Source organism: Parasteatoda tepidariorum, chromosome 1 (genome assembly GCF_043381705.1).
Source record: "Parasteatoda tepidariorum isolate YZ-2023 chromosome 1, CAS_Ptep_4.0, whole genome shotgun sequence".
Taxonomy (NCBI): domain Eukaryota; kingdom Metazoa; phylum Arthropoda; class Arachnida; order Araneae; family Theridiidae; genus Parasteatoda; species Parasteatoda tepidariorum.
This window is the reverse complement of record NC_092204.1, coordinates 77,640,480-77,660,413: the sequence shown is the minus strand read 5'-3', so window position 1 is coordinate 77,660,413 and position 19,934 is coordinate 77,640,480. Positions and strand designations below refer to the sequence as shown.

At 28.9% G+C, this 19,934-nt stretch overlaps 1 protein-coding gene and 1 long non-coding RNA gene across 2 annotated transcripts in view; one reads left to right on the top strand and one right to left on the bottom strand.

The window, feature by feature from the left end:
* The window catches only part of LOC122269693 (uncharacterized), a 64,428-nt gene that overhangs the window by 26,219 nt on the left and 18,275 nt on the right, over positions 1–19,934 (bottom strand). The window lies entirely within an intron of this gene.
* The window catches only part of LOC107441008 (uncharacterized protein ZK1073.1), a 117,451-nt gene continuing 109,835 nt past the window's right edge, over positions 12,319–19,934 (top strand). Inside the window, exon 1 of the mRNA XM_043043899.2 lies at positions 12,319–12,643. Within this exon, the coding sequence (XP_042899833.1) occupies positions 12,584–12,643 (60 nt within the window). The 5' untranslated portion in view covers positions 12,319–12,583. The remainder of the gene's footprint in view (positions 12,644–19,934) is intronic.

Genomic DNA, 19,934 nt, shown 5'->3' with positions numbered 1-19,934 from the left:
GTTCTTCAAAATGGCATTCAACATTAAAAAATAAGCCTTAATGGTTATTATATTTAATAGTAATTTTCATGAGTTGGTAGCAGAAAAAAAAATAAAAATTTCTAAAAGTAATGGAATCATTTTGGCTCATCATTCGGAAAATTTAGAAAATTTAAAAAAATGTTTAAAGTTTTTTTAAATATGTAATACTTTTAATCCACATTTCTTACAGCCATCAAAAAACTTCGAAACAATTAATCCATGTATTAAATTACGTGTTCTTTAAACTATAGTTGTTTAGCTTAAGGAAAACGTAAATATTAGTCAAAAATAATCTTTTTTAAAAAATTAACCTAATAATTCAATTAGGAATTAATTTCTTATTTAAACTACAATTGCGTACTTAAGTACTAAAGGAAAAAACTTTTTTTTAATGAAACTTACACGAATTAATTTTAAGGAAATCACTTTTTATCAGATAGGAATTGTTTCCTTACAAATGAAAGACATACGATGCAATAGCATTATCTGCAGTTGAATCTTTAAATAAGAGAAGAAAGGTTAAGGAAAAACAGATTAATTAGAGATAATTTTTATACTTCGTTCACTTATAAAAATCTTGGGTGAATCTTCATTTATCTTATTGAAACATTTTGTTAAAAATCCATCTTACAATGAATTTTATGAACTGAAAAAATTTATATCCTCAATGGGTAAAGATAAAGGGTGAATTTCTTTTTAAACGGCAAAACACTAAGAATTTTTGGTTAAAATGAAAATTGCTTATAAATATCTGATTTTATTGTTGAAAAGCAATTTTATTATTTTTAACGATAAATGTAATGAAAGTATAAATGCAAATGCAATTTATTTTCAGGATTAATATACTTATAGATCAAATATAATTCCTATTTGTTTTTAGATCTATGTAATTAGATAACAAATGAATTACAAATTGAAAGTTTACTGAGCATTTTTTGAGAAAATGCAATTTACTTTTAAATGTTTGTTTTTATTGAGGAAAAGCAATTTTATTATTTTTAATGATAAATATAAGGAAAGTATAAATGCAAGTGCAATCCATTTTTGAGATTAATATATTTATAGACCAAACATAATTCAAATTTGTTTTTAAATAAATGTAATTAAATAACAAATGAATGATAATTTCATTTTGGATCTATGTAACTAAAAACCAAAGAAGTACAATTTATTTTTGAGGAAAATGTAAACAAAGTCAAAATTTAAGTTAAATCCATTTTAAGCATCAATATAATTAACGATAAATAATAAGTACAATCAGTTTGGATATCAACATTATTAAATATCGAGTATAATTACATTGCACTTAATAAGCGTTATTAAATTTATGATTAAAGTTTTATTCTTCAGCATGATAAATGTGTGGTTTCTTAAAAATGTAAAATAAATTCATACGGATTAAAATATTTTCGATCTCAAACTTGAATAATATTTTAATAATCAAAGTCTTTAGTTATTCTTACAAAGAACTTTGCTCCAGTTAAATAAAGCATATTAATAAATTTGTTAGATTAACAAATGTCAATGAAAATTATTTTTGTCCATGATTTAAATCTACTAGTTAGCTACAATGCTTTCTCAATTGTTACTTAATACAAATATATGTTTGGTTATATGAGTATTATGTCATAATAACAGTTTAATATTTTAAAAAACTAAATTAATTTAATTATTCTTGCAAATAAAATTTTCTGGTACATTAAATGTAGAAGAATATAACAAAATTTTACAAAAATAATCTAGCAAAGATTTACTTTGTATACTAATAAATTTGTTAGATTAACAAATGTCAATATAAGAAATCATTTTTCTCTATAATTCGAATCAATTTGTAAGCTTTTTCATTTATTATTGAATAATATATACTTGGTTATTAAGATATTATACAAAAATTACAGTGTTATAATTTAGTAACTAAAATTAATTCATGCATTCTTATTATAAGTAATTTTAAGTACATTAGTTGCAGAGGAATACAACAAATTGCACACAAATAATCTGCGAAGAGCTTTGCTTTCATAAATAAAACTTACTAACAAATCTGTTAAATTTGTTAATCTAAGCTATCCTCTTTGTCCATAATTTAAATATACTTGTAAGCTTCAATGTTTCCTCCTTTGTGATTAAATAATAATTTAGCTATTAAAATATTATACAATAATAACAATGCAATATTTTAATAAAAACAATCTATTAACTGTGCTTTGATGAAAAAAAGTATACTATTAAATCTGTCAGCTTAACAAACTTCAATCTGAGAAATTATTTTTGTCCATAATTTAAATCTACTCATAAACTTCTATATATTTCTCATTCGTTATTAAATAAGAATTTGATTAAATTGTTTTTCATATATATTAGTTGCAGAAAATAAAACAAATTGCGCAAAAACAATTTACTAGCTTTGCTTTGATAAATAAAGCACCCATTAGATTTGTTAGATTAACAAACGTCAATCTAAGAAATCATTTTTCTTCATAAATCAAATGCTTCAAAGTTTTCTCATTTGTTTGGAAACAAAAACTAAATTTTTCTATTTTCAGCAAATAAATAAAGAGTATAAGTAGTTTAGGAAAAGCTTTTCCTGCAAAAAAAGAAAACCATCATTTCGTTGCTATCTTCAATTAGTCGGAGAACACTAGACAGGTAATGTCACCTTTTCTTTGGAGGAAAAAAACAATCATCCAAATTTGGCGATCATTGGCGCTGAAGATCGGCTGATTTTCTTTTATTTTTGCTTCCCCCCCTCCATCCATTTTTTGATTAAGAATGATTACTTAAGGTAGATTTTGTCCTGTTAATAGAAAAATACATGAGTAGCTCATCTAAGCGCTCATTATTTATTTAAGTATCTTACAAGGCTTTATTTTATTTGCGCCTTCACTTAGAAAGCATTTTTTATGATACTTAATTTGAGATGATGTCACTGCTCTTATTCATGCATCATTGCGATTAGCTTGGAAAATCGTTTTTGAAAATTGTTTTTCAGTTTTAGTTTACTTCTTCGGTAAAAATCACACATTACACTTTGAATTGAATGCTAGTCGTTTTATAATGACCAAATTGAAAAAAAAAATTATGATAGTTACAATATTAAAAAAAACAATAAAAATAGCCGTTTTTCATTCGGCAAAAATAACGCAAACCTTTGTAATTTTATACTATAATATTATAAATGTCGCTGAACAACCGACCCAATTTTCGGGTTTACGACTACTAACGTTCAACTCCGTAGTCTTGTTATTTTGAACCCTATCCAGAAGACAAGGAAACTCCTGGATCAAGTATTGAGAGAAATTTGTCTTCGTGGAGGACTTTTTGATGGAACTAACCCGCATTTGCTTTAGATGGAGAGGAAGACCACGAGAACCTCCCACGGTTAGCCAGATGGCAAAGGGATTCTAACCCACGATCCATCTACCACTGAGGATATTTCAGGTCAGCACTGTGGTCGGTGCAAGATGCGGAATTCGTATCGATCAGCCATCGCCGGGATCGAACCCTGTTTACCTTATTGGAAGGCGAACGTTCCATCCCATGAACCATCGCGGCTCAACCTTTGTAATTTGTTGTAACTCACAGAAACGTATCGGGTGAAAGATAAAGGCTGCCTGCTAGAAACTTTTTCTTGGTGCCCCGCGACCTAATCCGTGCTATCTCGCACATGTTTTTGACCACAAATAAATTGTGGTTTCTAGCTTTCTACTTTCAAATCACCATGTGACAAGGGGAGATCCTCCGAATGAAAAGATTCCCGAAGATTCTTCTGTACGTAGCAATTTGAATGTAGAAAGTTAGTAACCGCAATTTATTGGTGGTCAAAAACACGTGTGAGATAGCCCGTGCTAGGTCGCAAGGTACCAGGAAAAAGTTTCTAGCGTGCAGTCCAAGACTCCACCGAAATACTTTGTCTAAAACAAAGCTTCAGGTATTTCAAATATTTAATCTTACTTTTATTGGCATTTTTTATGATACTTAAGGGGACACTAAACGTTCAAAATCAGAAACATCCTAATCCATTATTTGGTTTTTGAGATAATAAAAAAAATTACTCTTTATTAAGTAATAGGCAACAAACCCTTCTTAAATCCGAGTTTTTCTTACCGAGTTTTAAGATTGTGAATTCGTAAAGGTCCATATATTAATATGTACTTTTCGTTGACAAAGTTATTTTTTCTCGTAATGAAATTTTTCAATGTTCTCACAACTTCAAAAAGCTCCATGCGCTACAGTTGTTTTATTGTTATTAAAAATTTTTTTAAATACTCTTCGATGTTCTTGTGTATTTAATTCTAAATGCATTTAATTAGCTTCATATCTTAATTTAATTTTTTAATAATTGAACAAACATAATTAAAATTTGCTTTTTGAAGAAATTTTTGGGAACAAAAATAAACATTTAATGCCTAGTTGCGTTATATTTTTATACGATTACCATAAACACTCACATTTATGCAAATGTTTATAAACAACGCATTCGGGTAAAAATTTAATTTAAAAAATATATAAATTCGCTCGCAAGGAAGTTTTTAATTACTAACAATTAAACATACTTTTAGCTATTACTTTAAAGCTTATTATTACTTTTTCTTAAACTTTGTACACAAACTTCTACTATTGCTACCAATATTCTGTCAAAATTTGGAAATGATCAGACAAAAATTGCCCTTTTTTGTTTTAAACGCGTGTCCCCTTAATTTAAGATGTCACTGATATTGTTCATGTATTATTGAAATTAGCTTGTAAAATGATTTTCGTTAATGATTTTTCAGTTTTAGTTTATTTCTTTGGTAAAAATCACATATTACATCTGGCATTGAAATTTAGTCGTTTAATAATGACGAAATATGTAATTTCATATGCTACTTTGAATATAAAAAATTATAATAAAGGCATATATTTCATCATTTTTTTTGTTCTGTTATAATAACACAAATCTTTGCAATTTTTTGCAATTCACAAAGGCACGTATTCGGTGGGGGATAAGCTCATGGGACACTGGTGTCCCCTTTTTATACATATATTTTTCCTGATGCTCTAATTGCAAACAAAAATATGTCTTGGTATTTTTAATTATAGAAAACATAAACTGAAAAAAAAGCTTGAAGATATTTTTTTTTCATGTGTAGTTATTTACACACTTTTTTTTATACTGCGCTGTAGAATCGGTCTTACAGAATTGGAATCTAGAACCTTACAGCTCTAGAGAATCAATCGTACAGAATCGGAATCTAAAATCGTGCATCAATCTTACAGCTCTAGAATCAGTCTTACAGCGTCGGAATTTAGAATCTTACAGCAATCATACAGCTTAAGAATCTGTCAGTACTTAAAAGTCTCTTATTAAGTGTAAGCCGTACTTCATGAATTATCACACACAATAAGGTCAGAGGAATATACTCTGTGAAATTGCTTTTATTTTTCTAAAAAACATTCGTTATTCTAAATCAAAGAATAAGAAATAATTCTCTAAATAATATATGAAATTACTTAAGCAAACATAAAACAGATCAAATTTTTTGAAAGGCATGAAAATCTTGCACAGAATACGTACAAAAAAAATTGAACAAAAGCCCTTTCAACATCCGTTCATCAGTTACTGCGATACCCAACGTTTTCTTTCACATTATGGATTCTAAAAGACAAATGAAACGGAGCTTAAATTGTGACACTTCACTAAATTTATTTCAGTCATTTATTTGCTCACGCACGCAGCGAGATGGGATCATTTATCTTCAGGTAAAATGAAAGTTTCATCTATAAAACTAAATTATACAAATAATCTGAGCAGTTGGGGAAAAAACGGAATTTGAAATCGACATAGGTACATCTTGGTAATACTATGCTCTGTTAAAAATAACAATTATGAAGATTAAGGTTTTAATTATTTACTTATAAAAATCTGTCTGCATTGTAAAAAATTCCGGCTCGAATTACTGAATAGAGTCCTGGCACTTTGGGTGCATCATCCGTAAAATCCATTTTAACAGGAATTATTATAGTAAAATCACTGAATCACTCTAATTAAAGAAATATTACGTAATTTTTACAGTAAAATTAATTTAATTCGAGTGATTCAGTGCTTTTACGCTAATTTGTACGGTAAAAATTACGATAGATCAGATCTCCCTGAAGGCCGGCACCTTTTATCGTAACTTGATCTATAATTTTTTCAGTGTACCTAATTTTTTACAGTGTTTTTTTTTTGTAACGAAAGATACTCTTTCAGCAAATTTGCTATTAAATTTTTTGTTTACATACAGCAATAACTTGCTTGGCTGTGACCGATAAATTTAAAGAGTATTCAAAGTAATTTTTATTCAGCAATCAAAAAACATGCACACCTTTTGTACCGATCTCAAAACCTTTGATATGAGCCTCAAATTTTCAAGCAAAATATTTTGTTCAGATTTAATACACAATGATTGCTATTTTGAAATCCGAAATATTATCTCTAAACGTTTTACACCTTTTTGAGTTTTCTCTTTGTATGAACATTGAGTCATTTTTCGACAAATAAAACCGTGTACAAGAACGATTTTGATTTTTTCCACTTATTAAATTTTTTTGCTGCTAAAATTATGTTACTGATGAAACAGAAATTATTTTGGAGAGACAATATAAAAAAGTTGAAATTAGTANAAAAATGGAAAAATATGCTTAACACTCCATAAATTTTTTTAATTTCATGCTATCATTTAAGTTGAGGTTCATAACACTTCAGAGGGTTATACGAAACGGCTCAAAAAGTTTGATAGCTGCATGTACAATAGTTTTTTGTGTAGAGTGTTTTCCGTTAATGAGTTATTTTCATTAAAATTATCTAAAAAATACTCTTTAAACAAAAAATTTCCTGTATATTAAAATTTTCTCTATTAAATATGTTTATTTAAATTAATATACAATATAAATTGCAATAATGTTGTGAAAAATATTTATTTTTCAAAAATTTTGTCCCGAAGGTAGTCGGATACCTTAATGCACAATGATTGCTATTTTGAAATCCAAAATATTATCTCTAAACGTTTTACACCTTTTTGAGTTTTCTCTTTGTATGAACATTGAGTCATTTTTCGACAAATAAAACCGTGTACAAGAACGATTTTGATTTTTTCCACTTATTAAATTTTTTGCCGCTAAAATTATGTTACTAATGAAACAGAAATTATTTTGGAGAGACAATATAAAAAAGTTGAATTGAGTAAGTAAAGTAAATAAGTATTTTTTTCCCTTTATCGTCCTAACTTTTTACACTGTCTGAGGAGAGATTAGAAACGAGAACTGACAAATTGACCAAATGTGGGCCTTATGCTTAAATTTCAATGTTAAATCAGGTGTTCGTATCACTGTTCAGTTATATTTGTTTTTCATTTTTGTCAGCAATCTTACAACAAGTCTTATATACGTTATTTGTTTAATATACCATTCTAATATGGCTCAAACGTTTGATATCATCTAATATCTTCTGTTTTTGATTTAATCTCTGCAAATGTTTACACAATTAAATATTTGTTCTGACAATCTTAATAAAATCGTGTCATTTTTATTTTAAAATTGCGTAACTACAAAATATTTAAAATTTTAGGCGTAAATCATTTCTTAACAACCTATAAAATATTACGCGCACAAGCATAAAAAGGTAAAACAATAAATAAAAGTACACTGTAAAAGACTCCGGATCAAATTACGGGTGAAAAAAATACTGATTAAAATGGTGTAATGCGAAATAGAAATGCTGATATAATTTTCCAAGTTAAACCAGCAATGACAAAAGTAACTGTGTAAAACTGCACTGTAAAAAATTAAGAATCAAACTACAGCATAAAGTACTGGTACTTTGGGTACATCCTCCGTAAAATTCACTTTTACCGTAAAATATACTGTTATTTTTACAGTAATATTTATTTAATGAAAGTGATTCAATGATTTTACGATAATTTTTACTGTAAAAATTACAGTATACCATATTTTTTGTTCCATAGCATGTTTCAGTAAAAAGGGATTTTACGTTAAAAAGCACGCTACCCTGAGTGCCGGTACTTGCTACCCTAATTTGATTCAGAACTTTTTACAAATGTATATAAGCTTCTTTAAGTTCCGTTCTACTTTAATAAATAAACCGATCAGTTTCATAATTGAAGAAAAAAATACTAATTTTACATGATAAAAAAATTCATTTATGTTTAAAATTGTATCCACATGCTGACCTAAATTTTTAATTTTATTGATTTATTAATTTCATAATTAACTTTATTATGGCTAAGAATATTAATTTTCATTACTTTCTGAAAATTACATAATAAAAAATCAATCGAAGGAATTTTTTTAATTTCGATACTTTCCTCATTTATTAATGAAATTCTTAATGTATCCCCCTAATAAAAAAATTCAGAATAATATTTTGAGAAACTTATTTATTTACTTAATTTTACTTCAATTACAATCATTCAGTTATTTTATTCCGAAGAACAAGATATTCAGTGAGCTGCGATAAAAATATTTGAGTGATTAAAATGTTTCACTAATCAGTTGTTGCTAATTAAAAAAGTAAGTTTAATCAGCAAGAGATTAAAAAAAAAACTTTGACGTATTGTTAGTATTTTAAAAAAAGTGTTTCTCTTTAATTAATTTTCCTTTATGCTGATAATTATTAATTATAAAGAAGTAAATCGAAATTATAAAAGGAAAGGAATACGAATAAAATTGTTAAATTAACAATTCAAGTTCTGTATTACATTTGTTAGCAAATTGAACCATGAAATTTATTATAATCAATACTCTTAAATAATTCAATTCTGCATTAAACCATAATAATGGAACTTTGAAACAAATTATGGTGCGAATTTGCTGCCAGCTCAGTTCGATGCTAGATTGAACTGTGTTTCCGTATAAGCTGAACAATTTTCTTGATTAATAAAATTCAAGCAGGATGATATGGTTCAACTTAAAAAGATTATTAAAGTTGAATCAAATTCAAACGTTATTGTAATTTTATATATATTTTTTTTATTTCTACAGTGTAGTTAGCAACAATAATAGAGTTCAATGATTGAGGTTAGATATGAATTTACTGTTTTTGCATACGGCACTTTGGCACTTGCATAATAATGGCACTTTGAAACAAAGTATGGTGCGAATTCGCTGCCAGCTCAGTTCGATGATAGATTGAACTATGTTTCCGTATAAGCTGAGCAATTTTCTTGAATTATAAAATGTAAGCAGGATGATATGGTTGAACTTAGAAGATTGTTAAAGTTGAATCAAATTCAAACGTTATTGTAATTTTACATATTTTTTTATTTCTACAGTGTAGTTAGCAACAATAATAGAGTTCAATGATTGAGGTTAGATATGAATTTACTGTTTTTGCAGTTCTTAGATGACTTGGGGGCAATTCTGCACATCCTAACAGACGTTTCATCATACGTATTGTTATCACGCCACGAAGGCCATATTTTGAAAATATAATAAATCAAATGTCCAATGATTTAATTTTTTTTGAAAAGTTTTTAAAGATTAACAGTTCATTTCCATTATTTTATTTATTTCATTGCTAATACACGTTCCACCTTCTTCTACATTTTCTAAATTCATTATGGTAAACGAAGAAAAAAATTATGGAAAACTTACCGTACCGTAAGGTAATAAAAATTTCTGGTAAAAAAAAACTCCTCATAATTCTGGTTAATTAAACCAAACTATACGGTATTGAAACTATTCATTTATTAATTGTCACCCTTGGTATGATGTTTCACCAGAAATTCTGGCTTTCAAAGTTTTTTTTTTCTTATTACCATACATTTTGTAAAAAATAAATAAATTTAACCGAATAAATGGTTTTTATGCCATGCTTTAAAGTAACATGATAAAATTGCTAAATTTTACCATATTTAACAAATTTTATCACATTTTATAAAAACAGATTTTATTGTTAGTTTAACCACAATTATTGTCAAAGAGCTTCAGGAAAAATTACCTTGCGTTTTGATGTTTCCATAAAGACAGAAACACTGCAAATTTTACTATATTCTGGTAGTTTTGACTATAGTTTTTTCTCATTGTATGTTGTGGGATAGTGATATAATTGTCTCTCAGTTCTTTATGAATTTTAAAGACAACTTTTTATCAATATTATGCATTAATTAACATTTCAAATAAGGAACAATCATGAATAAAGTTAAACATGTAGAGCACAAATAATGGTACAAAAGCAGACATACTATAGTTTCGATTTTATAATCAAGAACCTTCCTCAGTGTTGAAAATGAAAATGACACGTAGGTCTATTTTTGTAATTTATTCAAGATATTTATCTTCATTATTATGTCAGTTTTTGTGCCATTATTTATTATTCACGTTTTTAAATTTTAAACTGTATGGGATATGGGCCTTCTGCGCGGCCCAGGTGCCCAATTTTTTATAAATAAAGAAAGAAAGGAATTTTAAATAACACAAGGTATACAGTTTCTTCATAAGGATAAATAATTATTCAGTTTCATAACAGTTACCAATTTTTATTATTGAACAAACAGTAAAATTAAGCTTTTGGCATTATATTTTGGATGCTTGTTTGACATAAAAGTAAAACGAATGATTCATTTAAAATTATTTTATTTCATTATTTACGTGTTAATTATTCTATCTCAACCGTTAGTGTTTCTCATATATTACTACACAAATTTATTTTAGTAATGTGAGAGTTCTTTATCACGTAGTTCTTATTTAAGCTCTTAAATCAAATCAAAATTTTCTAAAAGTGAGACTTGCTTTCTGGAATTTATGACAGATTTAAATTTTTTTATTAATATAATTCATATTCAAGAACATTTTTGAAATCATTAGAAATGAAAATACTATTGCATTTATTTGATATGGTTATTCTCTCCTTATTCTTAACTTCTAGGAGTGTTAGGACACATCATCAGGATTAAAATTACATTGGAACCCATACCCGGGACTGTCATCATACGTCGCTAGGTGCGCTTCCCCATTATGAACTGCTCATTTGCATGTTTCTGAACAGGTCATAATAAGAAAACACCCATATCCGCATACGGCGACATTTTCGGCCATGGGTTCCTATGCAGTTTTAAACCTGTTGATGTGTCCTAACTCCCTTAAAAGTTTGTTGCAACATTTACGTGATTTGTTGCATAAAAGTTTTTAAACTAGTACATTTCGACATAAAATAGACTAGATAGGTAATTTGAAAACAAATCTGCGACTTTAGAAGCAAAACTAATTTCAGATTTGAAGTCCCTTTACCGATCAAGTATTTGTATGAATGGAACAGAAAAACTTTTATAAATCAAATGTTAAAATCGTTTTGATAAAACAAATATTGTTGCAAAATATATAAGGAAAGATTTTTAAATAGTAGCGTGATAGTAATGATCAAATAATAAATTTTGTTCCGAGTTTTATCGTAACTAATGAATAGCTCGTTAATTTATCCATGTTATCATGCATGGCGAAATTAAATATTCATTTCTTGATCAACGATAAGCATGAAATAAAAATCGTAACCCAGAGCAAAAATTTCTTTCGGTCATTTTTTTTAGTTCTGCCTTAAATTTAGCTTCAAGAAAATAAGCTATCAAGTATGAATTGATTAAAAACTTTTTTCTCTTAAAAAAAAACAAATTGGAAACAACAATTTACATGTTTCAAGCGCTCGAAAGCAGGCACTCATTTTCAGAACTTGCCAGACGTGAATGGAAAGAAACAAAAGTGTTTTGAAGTATGAAAAGTGATACGAGAGCGAAAAATGAAAAGAAAAATAAAATGGAGAAACTAAACTAAAAACAGTAGCCAAATGAGAGAAAAAATGAAAAACAGAGCAAGAAAAACCACCGTGTCCGAGAGAGGCAAATCAGGATAAAATGCATTTCCAAGCTCTATAGAGAGGTGGTGAGGAACTAATGTGGTTAATAAGGGAATCAGCATTCATATGAATAAAACAAACTTAATATATTAAGTCTTCAAATTTATTTTTAAGCGATGAATTGCTTAGGAAATCTTTTATATAAAACAAATTTCATTGCAAAATTAATAAACAAAGTTTTTTAATAGTAAAGCGACCTATTTAAGTAATATAATTTTGTTTAAAGTTTCATCATGTATGATCCATAGCTGATTGATTATCCGTGTTCTCACTTGTGAAACTAAAGGTTTTTTCCTGACCTGTGATAAATATTAAAGAAAAATCATCGTAACTTGAGAAAGGTTAAGAAACTTGAGAAAAAGAGGACACTGTGGAAACAGCAAAGTTTAAATTGATAAATTTTTATCTCCAAGCAAATAGATACAATTCGTAGAAAAGGTGGTGGCATCATTAAGATATCGATTCTTTATCTCACATCGTTTCTCCACTAACAAATTATGTTTTGTGGCTTTTTTTAAGTGATCTAAGTAATTTCCGTAAAAAAAATTAAATATTCGTACTTAATTTTGTAAATGGTTTTAGAGTTAAGTTGAAACTAAAAATACCTTTTTTTGGTTTTTTAATTAATTTTTACTTTTTAGCGTGAGACAGAATTTTTTTTTTTTTTTGGTTCTAAGGATGTTACTTCAACGTATGCAACGCACGAGCTTAGAGAGAAGAAGGCTGAGCATTTTTCAAGTAAGTATTTATTATTTTTTTAGAAAAGGAATGTATTAATTTTTATTGTTTTGATAAAATGAAACGTATTTAAAGTTACTTATTTGAGAGAGCAAGGTGAAATTCCTTAAAAAATTGGTGAAAAAAAAATTGGTGAAAAATTGGTGAAATTCCTTTACTTATTTTAGCAAGGTGAAATTCCTTAAAAAAGAGCTTTTTCTGTAAATTTATGGATAACATAATGCTGTATTATTGAAAGTTTTGGAGTCCACTGATCGCGTATTGAACAACAGTTTTTGTGATCCAATCATAGGGACTTAACGTCGTTTCCGAAAGTTTAATTTCTTGCTCAATAATCTCAAATTACTAAGTTATAATAAATGTTGATAAAAATATATCGCTGTTATTTTTTCCAATGACTGGTTTTACACACATATACACTGCAATGCAAAAAAAAGTTGCCATCATTTTTGGTATTGGGATAAACTAAAATAATTTACCGTACATGAAGTCACAATTATATTTGTTTTTCTTCTTCACTGTTATAGTTTTTATTTATTTATTTTTGTGTGTTTGACAACACATTTAACAGCACATATTTTCATGCGCATTAGAATCACGTTAATAACTTCATTGCGTGACCGGACTTCGTAGGGGTTAGGGAACTGACCTGGCATCGGAAAGGTTCTGGGTTCGAATCCTGAGCAAGGCATGGATGTTCTTTCATTTTCTCTACTGTTTGTTCTAACTGTGGGAGCAACGTTGACCCACCTAATATGGTGCTCCTGAAAGAGTGGTTAACAAATTTATCTTGTAAAATGCCTGAATTGACGAAATGTAAACACAGGTGTGCATTGGAAATAAAAGTAAATAAAAACTTTATTGCAAAAATATTTAGCTTTAAAATCTAGTACATTTTTAATGATAGATTTAGGCCAATTCTTTCAAATAAAGCATATTTTATCAACTTTATTTAATTATTTTTTTTCACGACAATTATAGTTCCGTACTTAAAAATGTATTTATAACAGTTTTATATTTAAGAATGAATTTGCAATAATTTTATATTTTAGTTACAATTACATTTTGATGTACTGAACTGTAGTTATCGTGCAAAAATTATAAAATTTCACAAAATCTCATTTGTTTGAAAGAATTAGTATGAATATACCACTAAAAATATTTTTTATGCAAAATATTTTTTTGCGATGAAGCTATTCACTTGATTCTAATGCGCATGAAAATATGTTTTGTCAGAAAAACTAACACACAAAAAATAAAAAAATCTATAGATAACAGTGGCAAAGTAAATAAAAAATGGGACTACATGCACTGAAAAATATTTTAGTTTATCTCAAAACCAAAAATGACAGCAACTACGTTTTTTTACTGCGTGTAAAGAAATTTTGACGTATAGCTGCCACCAGTTTTGGTGTTTGGGTAAACTAAAATTTTTTTACAGTGCATGTAGTCACCTTTCTTGTTCACCTTTTTACTGTTATAATTTTATTTATTCATTTTTTGTTTGTTTACATGCATTATCTGTACCCAGATAATGAATGGCTGTACGTGTTTACAGATGGCTCCATGCCGACTGACTGTATTTTATTTTATTTTATAACCGTCGTTGAACAGCCGACCCAATTTCATGGGTTTACGACTACTTACGTTTAACTGCGTAGCCTTGTAATTTTGAACCAATCCAGAAGACAAGGAAACTCCTGGATCAGTGCCCCCAGAGGTATTGATTTGTTGTGGGAACATGGAGGACTTTGAGACTCGACAGATTTAACGTGCATCAGTCACCAGACACGGGGAGTCTTCGGCCGGCGAGGATCGAACCCACGACCTCTTGGATATGGGCCCAGCTCCCTACCGACCAGGCTATCCTGGCCCTCGACTGACTGTATTACTGCTGGCGGTGAGGTCTCCTGTAGGCTATTCTCATTTTACAGCCATTAAAACAGCCAATGCGGAGATCTCAGCAATTCAAATCGCCTTGTCACAGCTACCATGTCAAATTAAAATAAATTTCAAGGGTGGTTCTATATCAGATTCTAGAGCTACCCTCCTGACCATTGCTGCCCCCTTCTATACCCCCAAGCGGTTAATTAAAAAATCTATCCAGGAGAACTTTAGGTGTTATATAAGGGAGACAAATAAGGACAAGAAATGGATAGAGGAAATCGCAAATATTCCATTGTGGCCAAGGGGCAAATCTGGTGATACTGTTTGCCTCACTACTGGCGACGATTGCCTCTCCAAGCATTTATACCGTATAAAAATCCCTTCAAGTCCTCTCTGCCAATTGTGCAACATTCGTGAAGAAAAGGACTCGAACCATTTGAGTCAACTGGATTCGGTCACTTGTCGGTGAAATACTGGAGAGCTCGGCACAAGATGAACGATTTATAAACTTTCTGTAGTTTCAGTTTTGCTACTGTTATCTCTGTTTCTTGTTCTAATTTTATTGTGTGTTTATCTGTCTACAATTGTCTTCTAATCTGCCATTAGAAAGGGGAAAAAACATACATTTTCATGCGCATTAAAACTAATTGAATGGCTTCATTGCAAAAAACATTTCGTTTAAAACGCAATAACATTTTAAGTAATAGATCCAAACTAATTTCTTCAAAGAACGTTATTTTGTCAATTTTAAACAGTTTTTTGTACGGTCACTAGAGTTCCGTACATAAAAATGCACTCAATTTACCTTAACACCAAAAATGGTGGCAATTAGACACTTAACTTTTTAACATTGTAGATATCAATAGCAAGCAGAGAAGTGACGAATGATAAAATTTTAGACTTTTTAAAGTTTACCTTTTTTTAAGTACAATTTAAGGATATTTTTCTAGATATAACAAATTTGTACAAAAAAATAATTTGAGCCGTGATGGCTCATGGGATAGAGCATTCGCCTTCCAATGAGGTGATCCTGGTTCGAATCCCACCGATGGCTGATCGATACGAATCCGCACCCGGCTTGCACCGACCGCAGTGCCGACGTGAAATATCCTCAGTGGTAGACGGATCATGGGTTAGAGTCCCTTCGCCGTCAGGGTAAGCGTGGTAGGTTTTCGTAATCTTCCCCTCCATGTAACGCAAATGTGGGTTAGTTCCGTCAGAAAGTCCTCCACGAAGAAAAATTTCTCCCAATACTTGATCCAGGAGCTCCCTTGTCTTCTGGATTGGGTTCAAAATTATAAGGCTACGGAGTTGAACATTAGTAGTTGTAAACTCAAAAATTGAGTCGGCTGTTCAACGACGATTATAAAATAAAATTAAAAAAAACTAATTTCCGAATGCGAAAATAGATTTAATATACTGATTTAAGCTTTTATGAATACATAGCGCATCGAAATTTTTTTTCTTTTAATTAGTTTGGTTTTTTTTTCACTCTTTCCTGGTAAACTCCTCTTTTCAGAGACATCTAATAGAACAATTTTCTCTCGAGCATGCTATTGTTAGAGATGGACATTTATAGAATAAAAATTCATAAAATATATGAAAAACGGAGGTAAAAAGAATTTACAAAAGTTTCAAAACACATACATCTTATATAATTTCAGTTATAATAGTTTTTACTTAATTATATTAATGAGGTTTATTTCTTGAAACTAGAATCGTAAGTTCGGGCTCTAAGTTGAAAACTTTTATTCTAAAACTCGCTTCTACGTTGAGTATTTCTCTGTACTTTGATTTTATGTATAATACTTTTGTACAGATAATCTAAAAAAACCTGTTTTATAATAAATACGTACAGAATGGTATAAAGAAGGGAGAGCTTTATTTGTAGTTCATGTCAAAAGTGTTTCTTGGACCCCTTGTATAATTCTTAGGAGTCTACGTACACACTGTACGAACGCAGGAGTCAGCATACCACATTTTGGATAATGAATACTAACTTATTGGCTCATTTCAAAATAGTACGAAAAAAATGATAAAGTAAATAGTTAAATATTTAATAAAACACGAAAAAAAATATTTCAAAATATTTTCCAAAACAAAATATGTAAAAATAAATGTAAGTCCGGGTAGATAATGGCAAAATTTGTTAAGGGGATATTTGAAAACAGAGAGCTGGATAATTTTGATTTTCAAACAATTTTATTAAATTTCAATTCTTTGCAGGTAGTTTCTGTTTTCCCTACCTGTTTAAATATATTTTTAGAAAAACTGCAGAATATAAGATTTTTTAGGTACTTCATTTACGGTGCACTAGAGCTACGGAATGGGATATCGGCGACGGCCTGGAAACAAACCTGAGGATGATTCGAAGACATATGTCATCACAATTTTGTGAAGCTACTTCCTCAATTTAGACATAGATCTGAAGTGGAAGGAAGTTTTCCTTAAATACCTGTACCCATAGTACTGCTCAGTAACCAACCATAGGTCTTTCGATTTCATAAATTTACGAGCACGTAAAACATATACTCAGTTGGTCTTAGCGAAGGCGAGGATCGATCCCCTGTCCCTTCGGACAAGAGTCTGATTCTCTAACCATTGGGCTGCCCACCCACGGCCTATGAGACTTTTTAAGAAGTTTTTTTCTTTTTTAATAAAGTCACCTTGAAATTTCTGAACCATCGAAGTTCGACGTAATGAATAACTGTGTAAAGCTATACGTCTGGTGGTTTAAACGCGTCTAACAGAGTAGTAAATATTAAAATGAAAATGAATAAAACTTTTTAAGTTAGTTTAAATTTCTTTAAATATTTGTAAATTCATAATTACAATAAATTATGTTACTAAATGAAAACCAAACAAAAATTATATAATAAAATAATGTTGAATACTTCAAATTTCTATCAAAACAATAAATTAAACAATTATGATCATAAAAGACTTATTTATGCACAATATTTTATTTTATGTAAAACTGCTTGGGATTTATATTTAAAGGCTTAAACTGATATATTTTTACAACTATTCATAAAGGAATATTTCCAAAAGCAGGCATTTTGCAAACTAAAGAAGGAAAAAAAGGACTAAAAATCCGTTTTCCAGAATCTTAATAGTTTTCTGGATGGTCCTGATTCCTAAATATCGATTTTGCGTGATAATATCTAACAGCATTTGTCAATCGATAATTTTCCTTCGAGTTGTTTAGAAAAGCATTCTTCCCTTCCGACGTTAAAGAATTTTTATCTGCGTCCTACGATCTCTGAATTCTATATAAATATAGATCACGGAGTTTATTTGCCTTTGGGAATTTTCCTATCGTCTTGTCAAAGATTTTTCATGCATTATTTAGGAATGTTGGAGAAATGATTGATTCCACGGTAATACTTTTGTTGTACACAAAATACAATTTTGATCAAAGCACAAATTCGTCCCAATGGAATAACAGAGAAATTTTATTGTCTTCACGAGGATATTAAGCAGCACAGAACATTTTTTAATGCCGTCTATATTTTCTTAATTCATTACCTTTAGTTCCAATTTTTTTTAATAATTGATAGTTTTCTTATACAGATAAAAATAAGAAGTTTCTATTCAAAATAATAATCTTAGAGTAACATAATGATAAGCTTCATTTTAAATTTATTTAGGAGAGCCACATTTTCAATTTATTTAGGAGAGTCACACTTTTCATTTATTTGGGAGACACATTTTAAATTTATTAAAGAGAGTCACATTTTTTAGATTTATTCAAAAGAGCAACATTTTCAATTAATTCAATAGAGCCACATTTCAATTAATTCAAAAGAATCATTGTCATTTTCAATTAATTCAAAAGAGTCACATTTTTAATTTATTCAGGAGATGTCTTTTGTCAATTTATTCTGGAGAGCCATATTTTATATTTATTCAAACGAGCCACATTTTCAATTTATTCAGGATATAATTTATTCAAGAAAGACATTTTTTTATTTATTCAAAAGAACCACATTTTCAATTTACTCAAAAGATTCATATTTTTAATTTATTCAAAAGATCATTATTCAAGAGGGCCACAATTTCAATTAATTCAAGAAACCAAATTATTTTCAATTTATTCAAGAAATATCCACACAAAAAACCCTATTATAAGAAATTTAATTTACTCAGGAGAGGTTTTTTTTCAATTTATTCTGGAGAGCCACATTTTATATTTATTCAAACGAGCCACATTTTCAATTTATTCAGGATATAATTTAAATTAATTCAAGAAAGACACTTTTTTTATTTATTCTAAAGAACCACATTTTCAATTTACTCAAAAGAGCTACATTTTTTAATTTATTCAAAAGATCATATTTTAAATTTATTCAAGAGGGCCACAATTTCAATTAATTCAAGAAACCAAATTATTTTCACTTTATTTAAGAAATATCCACACAAAAAGCCCTATTATAAAAAATGCTCGATGATATAAAAAAAAATTCGAATATTATTTGAATAATTCTACAGTGACTTGCTGTAAAATGTTGTTTAACCAAAATAATGATCTTTATAATTTATAACAATCATAATAAATAAGTAGTCACGTTAGTAAAAAAAATAACCCGGACGTAACATGTATTTTAAGGAGCATTAAAATGTAGCATGCATTAATACTTTCCGCATTAATGTATAAAAGTTATCAAACTGTCTGTATCAATGTTTTTAAAAACTATTGAACTACCGTCATGTGGGGCTACTTTGTGCAGCGGGGGCTACTTTGTGCAAATTTGAATTTGGTACTTTTCAAGTTCTGCTATTCAGTATTATGTTTTTTTTTTCACGTTAAAAATGTGTGGAATTTGAAGATAGAAGTCTCCTCTATTACTACAAAAAAATTTTCGAATTTTAAAATAATCTCAGAGTGTGTTTTGTTTATCCAATGTCAAGAACTTTCTGAGATCGTCGGATGTCGAAAAATGTGCGTGGAAACTTAAGCTGTGAAATGAAAAGACGTTGATAAAACAATTGTCGTAAGTGCAAAAAATTTTTTTTATATATTAATAAACAATTATATCACGTTATTTTTAAAAAAATTTGAAAATTAATAACAATTAAACGGAAAATGAAAAAAAAATGCATTGTGGGGCTACTTTGTGAAAAGTTTCATTCGGTTTTTTTTTTCGACAGAAAAATTGTCAGACGTTATAAAAAAAATACCTAGAGCGAGAAACTACCGTGATTACACTTTAGAAAAGCTGCAACATTGTTTGCAGTTGCTGGTGGTATGTCGATTGCAGAAGCTTCTCGGAAGTACAAAATCCACAGAAATACTATCTCTAATAAAATTCACAAGAAACACGTGAAACTTCCTGGTAAACTATTATTTTTCTTCTACAAAGATTTTTCTAATGAATTAATCAAACGATTTAACACATAAAAA